Source organism: Salvelinus sp. IW2-2015, unplaced genomic scaffold (assembly GCF_002910315.2).
Source record: "Salvelinus sp. IW2-2015 unplaced genomic scaffold, ASM291031v2 Un_scaffold3427, whole genome shotgun sequence".
In the NCBI taxonomy this organism is placed as follows: domain Eukaryota; kingdom Metazoa; phylum Chordata; class Actinopteri; order Salmoniformes; family Salmonidae; genus Salvelinus; species Salvelinus sp. IW2-2015.
This window is the reverse complement of record NW_019944707.1, coordinates 18,975-28,198: the sequence shown is the minus strand read 5'-3', so window position 1 is coordinate 28,198 and position 9,224 is coordinate 18,975. Positions and strand designations below refer to the sequence as shown.

Below are 9,224 nucleotides of genomic sequence, written 5' to 3'. Positions count from 1 at the left end.
CCCACAAGGAAGTACTCCCAACCAGACATAACACTAACCACACCAGGAAGTAACTCTACCACATAACATACCACACGCAGGATACTCACAGAACATACCACACCAGGAAGTAACTCCACCAGAATAACACTACACACAGGAAGTAACTCCACCAGATAACACTACCACACCAGGAAGTTAACTCCACCAAGATAACACTACCACACCAGGAAGTACTCCCACCACATAAACTACCAACACCAGGAAGTAACTCCACCACATAACACTACCCACACCAGGAAGTGTGACTTACCTTTCTGAAGGTCAATATCCCATTTTTTTAATCAACAGGTAGAGACCTCCAGCTACAGCTTCAACAAGAACTGTAACAAGAACTGCAACCCAGAACTGTCTGCCAGCAGGAAATGACACGTCTTAGGAAACATTTGATCTGAAACACAGGAATGTAGAATTTATTACAATACCTAATGCTTATTACAACATGAAATGACTTTTAAACAGGACATTTTTTACAGATTAGTGCCTTCATTCAAATATCCAAAACAGACTCTCACCTGGAACATGAACCTTGTCTGTCCTTCATGTGTCTGATCTCCAACTGTTGAACCCACAGGTGAAGGTGTTGTTGTCAGAGTTCGGGACGTTGACATGGCTTGTCACAGTGTAGCAGCCTTCACGGTCTCTGGATGTCTCTGTAGGTCCAGCAGCAGGGAGGACACGTCCATGAGCGTCCCACCATTCCATGACAGGCTCTGGGTAGCAGTCTTCAAGCCTCACACCGCAGGACCACCTCATCGCCTTTGATTCCCTCAATGATGATAACTGGTCTAGATGCAGCACCTATACAAGATTATACACGGCTTTCAGCAATCAGCATTCAGGGCTCAAACCACCTAGTTTATAATGTTTGGTATATTCAGACTGTATACCACGGCTTTCAGCCAATCAGCATTCAGGGCTGAAACCACTAGTTTATAATGTTTGGTATTCAGACTGTATACCACGGCTTTCAGCCAATCAGCATTCAGGGGCTGAAACCACTAGTTTATAATGTTTGGTATATCAAGACTGTTATACCACGGCTTTCAGCCAATCAGGCATTCAGGACTGAAGCCACCTGTTTATAATGTTTGGTATATCAGACTGTATACCACGGCTTTCAGCCAATCAGCATTCAGGGCTCAAACCACCTAGTTTAATAATGTTTGGTATAGTCAGACTGTATACCACAGGTATGACAAAACAATACTTTTTACTGTTCTGTTACCTTGGTAACCAGTTTACAATAGCAATAAGGCAACTCAGGGTTAGTGGTATATGGCCAATATACCACGGCTAATGGCTGTATCCAGGTTGCGTCGTGCATAAGAACAGCCCATAGCCGTGATATATTGGCCATATACCACACCCCCTCGGGCCTTATTGATTAAATATAACACAAGGGTTTGTTGATATTCTTGGACCTTTAAATTAAAAGAGGAACTAACAAGAGATCACAGCATTGTACAGGGACTTAGCTGGGGTCAAGGTCAGTATGTAGTCTAACCAATGTACAGTATGTAACTAATACTCATCATGCTATGGACTTGACATTGAACTCACCCTTGATTTSATGAGATCTGTCTCCTAAGGGGYTTTGGGTGGTCAGCAGGTGTGTTGACTCACCAACAATGAGTTGAATGATGCTTTTCTGGTGGTCCAGCAGTGGAATGTAACAGGTGTAGTTTCCAGCATCAGACAGTTTCACTCTGGTCAACTTTAAACTAGCGTTGCCGTTCTCTAGTTCTTCTTTAAACAGTGACGTCCTTCCCCRGAAGACTGGATTCTGGAGCACCAGATCCTCCTTCTCATCTCTGTAAAGATGGACCTCTTTTGGTTTTAGGTCCGGTCTCTGCCACTCTACTGTCTGATGCACAGCACTGACAGTGCTTCTCAGGGTGCAAGGCAGGATGACGTCATCACCAACTAAGGCCACAATGTGCTGAACTGTACCTGAAAGAAACAGATTACAGATTSATATACTTTGAMACAAAACAAGATATATGCCTACTGAATGTTGAGCAGGTTGACAGTGACTCCCACAACAYCTAKGGTAATTTAAAACATGAAATGATCTATGAACATTGACTAACATCAGCAGTCCTACAAATGTGAACTTTARTCTCATASACAATTCAATAAAGCGTKTCACTAAATAGTAGTGATCAGTTAGAATAATCGGTTTATTGATTAGTTGATCGGAGGTGTTTGAATCAATCACAGATATGAAAAAGGCTGCATTTCCACAGACAGCTGATCTCTCTTTAGTGAGAGCTTTCACATGATGCTAGGCTACCTCAGGAGACACTTTTAAAAGCATGTTCCCCGGGGGGGGCGCCCCACTATTTGAGAAGGACTGCTTTAGTGAGAGCTTTCCCATGATGCTAGGCTACCTCAGGAGACACTTTTAAAAGCATGTTCCCCAGGGGGGGCGCCCCACTATTTGAGAAGGACTGCTTTAGTGAGAGCTTTCCCATGATGCTAGGCTACCTCAGGAGACACTTTTAAAAGGTCCAATGCAGCCGTTTTTATCTGAATATCAAATCATTTCTGGGTAACTATTAAGGACGTTATTGTGAATGTTTTCACTTAAAATGGTCCAAAAGAAACAAATAGAATCTTAGCAAAGAGACTTTTCTCAAGCAATAATTTATCTTGGACTGTCTGGGAGTGGTCTGAGTGGGGAGGGGAAACTGAAAACGAGCTGTTATTGGCAGAGAGGTTTGGAACTCTTTCTTATTGGTCTATTTACTAATTTACCTCATGGTGATGTCACCATGGAAAGACAAAACCCCATCCCACCAAAACAGGCTGAAATTTCACCTGGTCCTTTCAAACCGCTCCAACACTACAATGACATAATCATCATTATCACAATTTCACAGCATTATTCCAACCTCAGTGTGGAAATATAGAACACAGGGGGTAAAAACACATTTTTGACTGCACTGGGCCTTTAATAGTTCTCCTGAACAGTTACCTGCAGACATCTCTTTACAGCGGCAATCAGCTGTTGAAACAATAACAAAGGCTCCTCCCTGCCCCAGTTTTGGTAAAAGCTGAAGGAGGGGACTGAAGACATGTAACCACTCTCAAATTCATAGACAGAGCTATGAAGGTACTTTCAGCAAAACACCATCTGGTGGGTGGAAAGAGTATTTTTGTATGTATGTTTAAGTATATATATATTTGATACTTAGCTTGATGCTACACCCCAGTATCTCTACCTGCACATTCATCTTCTGCACATCTACCATTCCAGTGTTTAATTACTATATTGTAATTACTTCGCCACCATGGCCTATTTACTGCCTTACCTCTCTTATCTTACCTCATTTGCAGTCACTGTATATAGACTTATTCTACTGTATGTTTGTTTATTCCATGTGTAACTCTGTTGTTGTTTGTGTCGCACTGCTTTGCTTTATCTTGGCCAGGTCACAGTTGTAAATGAGAACTTGTTCTCAACTAGCCTACCTAATTAAATAAAGGTGAAATATAATATAAATATAAAAATACTAGACAAAGAAAAATGATGGATACCTTATAAAAATTACCTCGATGAATTATGAAGTCTTTGTGCTTTTTTTCAATACATAAATGCTTAAAAACATTGTTTTAAAAAGTGATGTTAGCTACCAAATAAATTGTATTCGGCAATTATCCAAAAACAACGACAAAAACGCCATTCCTTCCCCAATAGGCTGAACGGGTGTAATGAACGCGTGTAAAATGACCATAACAAGTGTTCAAATCGCCTGTAAAAACACACTGGACAGATTTAAAAAATGACATTTGACACTTGAAAAGTGCAGCCCCCCTACTCAACTTTTCTCATCGGATCTACACGAATCACGTAGGTCACCTATTTTGGATTCAAAACGGAGAATTTCGCCGAACGGTGACTAGTTTGGATCCCTGGTACATGACAAGATTGTGTACATGACAAGAAGCATATTACGGTTCAGTGTACTGTTTACTAAAACTTCGTAAAGTACAAGGTTGCCAACAAACAACGCACGCAAAGTAGCACGATCAATTCAACTAGTTGACGAATAAGCATCAACTCACCACGTAACTTATTCTTAATGTTTGTCCAGAGGTTACTAGAGTGAGGATAGACATTTTCCGGAATAAACGTGGTGAGTGAAAAACGTAATTAAATGGCCTGGTATATTATTCTGCCGCTATACAACTTTGTATTCGTTGTTTGACCCAACCCGGTTCCATTCTACAGATCCTGTGTATTAGAAAGTAACGTTACAACTGCAAAACCCACATTATCACTAGCTAGCAAACGTACTTACCGCCTGTGTCACTTGATATTGATGATATACTAATGATGTACATTAAAAGTGAACACAACCCGCAGACCGAATAAGTCTCCATATTGTCCCGTTAAAGACAGAAGTCATGTAGAACTACAGGATCATCTATCTGCGACACGATACAGTGACCTGAAACCGCAGAGCTGCTGCTGCNGTAATTAAATGGCCTGGTATATTATTCTGCCGCTATACAACTTTGTATTCGTTGTTTGACCCAACCCGGTTCCATTCTACAGATCCTGTGTATTAGAAAGTAACGTTARAACTGCAAAACCCACATTATCACTAGCTAGCAAACGTACTTACCGCCTGTGTCACTTGATATTGATGATATACTAATGATGTACATTAAAAGTGAACACAACCCGCAGACCGAATAAGTCTCCATATTGTCCCGTTAAAGACAGAAGTCATGTAGAACTACAGGATCATCTATCTGCGACACGATACAGTGACCTGAAACCGCAGAGCTGCTGCTGCAAATACACTGTCTAATAGTATCCTCCCCCTGCATGGAGCAGCACAAGTTCCCTTGGTAATACTCTCTTCCGTCTCTGCTGAAGAATGGGAAATTCGTCATGGGAACCACTCGATATGATTGGTCAACACCCAGCGGTCCACTGAACAGGAAGCGGTGTTTCCTCACGTGCTAGTGTACAGGCCGGGAGCCAATAACTAGTGCTCTCTCAAAACACACACACACCACTACTCAGCAACAGCCTGTAATGGCTTCTATTGTGTGTCTACAACTCAGCGCAACGATTTCGATTTGAAGATAGACATGTTTAAGTTACTGTTTTTATTTTATTTAGAAACATCCGTTTAAGGGAATACTTAAGATCCTCAAATCGGGATATTTCAACTGAACATGTTGGTTTCTCACCTGCACATACTCAGACTCCTTTTAGAAGTAAGAGTTATTTTGTACCTCCAGCCAATCACAATCTCTTTGGTGATGACATCATAGACATAGACTACTTGACAACACTTTTTACAAGAAACTCAGAAGTGACCCCACTGCCCAATCTCAGAATACTATCTTTACTGTCCTAGATGGGTATTTAAGTTCTGGTCAAATCCCCCAAAAATAACACGACTATTGGGCTTTTCAACACCCTAAAATTCAACACCCTAAAATTGCCACTTTCTATACTTTGCCGAAATTACACAAGAATGTTACAAAACCTTCAGGGCGCCCTATTGTAGCGGGCATTGATGCAGTAAGGCCCCTCTATCGACTTTTGTTGACTTTGGGGTGGAGACTCAATGGAGTCCCGTAAATGTTCACCCTGTTTTATCAGCCCTTTCCCCAACTCTAAAATCCTTAGCCCCTCTGCTGTTTGTCTTCTGTTGCCCCACACCCTCCGTATACATCCCACCTTTCATGTGTGAAGGATTAAACCCCTGTCTCACAGCCCTTTGCCTCCTTTTTACAGGATTACAACTCTTTCTCTGCCTTGTCTTACCTTTTGCCTGCTCCTTGACCTATAATAAACTCTGAGACTCGTACTTACTGCCTCCTGTGTCTGCATCTGGATCTTAGCCTGAGCCTTGATATCAGGTGATTGAATATAACAGGTGTGTGTTTATAACTCAGGTGATTGAATATAACAGGTGTGTGTTTATAACTCAGGTGATTGAATATAACAGGTTGTGTTATAACTCAGGTGAATGAATATAACAGGTGTGTGTTTATAACTCAGGTGATTGAATATAACAGGTGTGTGTTATGTAACTCAGGTTGATTGAATTATAACAGGTGTGTGTTTATAACTCAGGTTATTGAATATAACAGGTGTGTGTTTGTAACTCAGGTGATTGAATATAACAGGTGCTGTGTTTGTAACTCAGGTGATTGAATATAACAGGTGTGTGTTGTTGTAACTCAGGTGATTGAATATAACAGGTGTGTGTTTGTAACTCAGGTGATGATATAACAGGTGTGTGTTTTAACTCAGGTGATTGAATATAACAGGTGTGTGTTTATAACTCAGGTGATTGAATATAACAGGTGTGTGTTTAGTAAACTGCAGGTGATTGAATATAACAGGTGTGTGTTTATAACTCAGGTCGATCTGATAATATAACAGGTGTGTGTTTGTAACTCAGGTGATTGAATACAACAGGTGTGTGTTTGTAACTCAGGTATTGAATATAACAGGGTGTGTGTTTTATAACTCAGGTGATTGAATATAACAGGTGTGTGTTTATAACTCAGGTGATTGAATATAACAGGTGTGTGTTTTAACTCAGGGTGATATTGGAATATAACAGGTGTGTTTTGTAACTCAGGTGATTGAATATAAAGGTGTTGTTTGTAACTCAGGGTGATTGAATATAACAGGTGTGTGTTTATAACTCAGGTGATTGAATATAACAGGTGTGTGTTTGTAACTCAGGTGATTGAATATAAAGGTTGTTGTTTATAACTCAGGTGATTGAATATAACAGGTGTGTGTTTATAACTCAGGTTGATTGAATATAACAGGTGTGTGTTTTATACTCAGGTGATTGAATATAACAGGTGTGTGTTTATAACTCAGGTGATTGAATATAACAGGTGGTGTGTTAACTCAGGTGATTGAATATAACAGGTGTTGTGTTTATAACTCAGGTGATGAATATAACAGGTGTGTGTTTGTAACTCAGGTGATTGAATATAACAGGTGGTGTGTTTATAACTCAGGTGATTGAATATAACAGGTGTGTGTCTGTAACTCAGGTGATTGAATATACAGGTGTGTGTCTGTTGTTCCCACAACATTAGGGGATAACCGTTAACATTCCTTCAACATTGTGGTTACTTATGGTTAGGGAACATATGTTACTGAAAGGTTACAGTGAACTATTTGGTTAACTAACGTTCCCACAACCTTCTATTGTGGAAATTCTTTCACAGAGACACTCAAAGTCAATCTGAACTTAATCATTGTTTATTGTCAGCGCGCTGAAGAGGTTTCCAACAAACTCAATGTACCAATCAGGAGCTTTCCCTGGTAGACCCAACTCAATGTACCAATCAGGAGCTTTCCCTGGTCACGCCCAACTCAATGTACCAATCAGGAGCTTTCCCTGGTCAGACCCAACTCAATGTACCAATCAGGAGCTTTCCCTGGTCAGACCCAACTCAATGTACCAATCAGGAGCTTTCCCTGGTCAGACCCAACTCAATGGTACCAATCAGGAGCTTTCCTGGTCAGACCCAACTCAATGTACCAAATCAGGAGCTTTCCCTGGTCAGACCCAACCTCAATGTACCAATCAGGAGCTTTCCCTGGTCAGACCAACTCAATGTACAATCAGGAGCTCTCCTGGTCAGACCCAACTCAATGTACCAATCAGGAGCTTTCCCTGGTCAGACCCAACTCAATGTACCAATCAGGAGCTCTGCCTGTCAGACCCAGCAGGTTATCTTATATACGGCTATACAACAGACAAGTTATATTTGCATGATTTAGCATAATGAATTAATCATAAAGTTTGTTTCATTCATGTGACAGACAAATACTGGGTCATCACATGTAACCAGACCAATACTGGTCATCACATGTGACAGACCAATACTGGTTTCATCACATGTAACAGACCAATACTGGGGTCATCACATGTAACAGACCAATACAGGGTCATCACATGTAACAGACCATACTGGCGTATCACATGTAACAGACCAATACTGGGTCATCACATGTAACAGACCAATACTGGGTCATCAACATGTAACAGACCATACTGGTTCATCACATGTAACAGACAATACTGGTTCATCACATGTAACAGACCAATACTGGGTCATCACATGTAACAGACCAATACTGGTTGATCACATGTAAAGACCATCACCTCAGGAGGCTTCTTCCTCTAAGCTGAGACCTTGAACGGAGTCATCTTTCTTCTCAAAAGGATGTCTGGGCGTACTGCCAAATGTGTCTGGGTCCCTGCAAATGCAGCTACTGATAGGAATCAGTCACTTGCATGACACAGAATGGTTTATAGAACAGCACATGAATAGAACATAGAAATTAGTTTTAAGAAAAGCACAAACATTAAGAAATCCATTACAGTTCCTCAGCATTACGGGGACACACTAACATTTTCATAATAACGTTGCTTCAACGTTGGGTTAAGTTACGGGTCAGGGCACATAAGTTACTTAAAGTTTGTTAGGGTGGCAAAATTCTGGTAACTTCCTGTAAAATTCCCAGGTTTTCCAGAAACCCTGTTGACAGATTCCCAGAATCAGAAGGAAAAAGTCATGAATCTGGAATGTTCCAACCTGCATTTGATGTTACAACCCCGGTTACAGTGAAGTGTTTATTACTGCGCAGTTTGACATGAAGGTTGGGGGAGTATCAGGAGTTGACGTTATGGATCGGTGACATTAGGTTACAGTATAACGTTACACAAAAGTTGAGGTTGCAGGTATTTATACAAAACGACTTCATATTATTGTACTGATGTATTTTAACCACCACACACACAGTATTTGTCGGCTATTTCAATGAGACTACTCAGCCATCGATCTCTACCTGCGTGTGTGTGTTTAAACATTTTACGTACCTGACACACCCTCGGGTTCAATAACACTCACGGGAATGCCTGGAATGTTCTGATACGGGCATCGTGGTGGTTGGCGGAGTTGGAGGGGATGGAGCATTGGAAGTTAAGACCAGGTTAGCCTTTGTTCTCTTTCTTATGTCTGGCCTTCACAAGAGAAGGTCACGATTGGCTTGTGGTTACTCTGTCATTTATTGGCGTGGGCTACGGCCAAACAGTAGGCCTGTGTAAAGTTGGGTTAATAAACCGTCAATTCGTAAAACTCAAACCTCTGTCTGGCCAATTTTTACTTGATGATCT

The 9,224-nt window shown here is 41.0% G+C and overlaps 1 protein-coding gene across 1 annotated transcript in view; it reads right to left on the bottom strand.

Moving 5' to 3' along the window:
• Positions 1–561: 561 nt before the first annotated feature.
• LOC112075834 (CD276 antigen-like) overlaps positions 562–9,224 on the bottom strand; it is a 19,206-nt gene continuing 10,543 nt past the window's right edge. The window contains exons 3-5 of the mRNA XM_070441090.1: positions 4,347–4,439; positions 1,603–1,992; positions 562–840 (exon numbers count right to left, since the gene is read on the bottom strand). Coding sequence (XP_070297191.1) covers positions 767–840; positions 1,603–1,992; positions 4,347–4,439 — 557 coding nt within the window. The 3' untranslated portion in view covers positions 562–766. The remainder of the gene's footprint in view (positions 841–1,602; positions 1,993–4,346; positions 4,440–9,224) is intronic.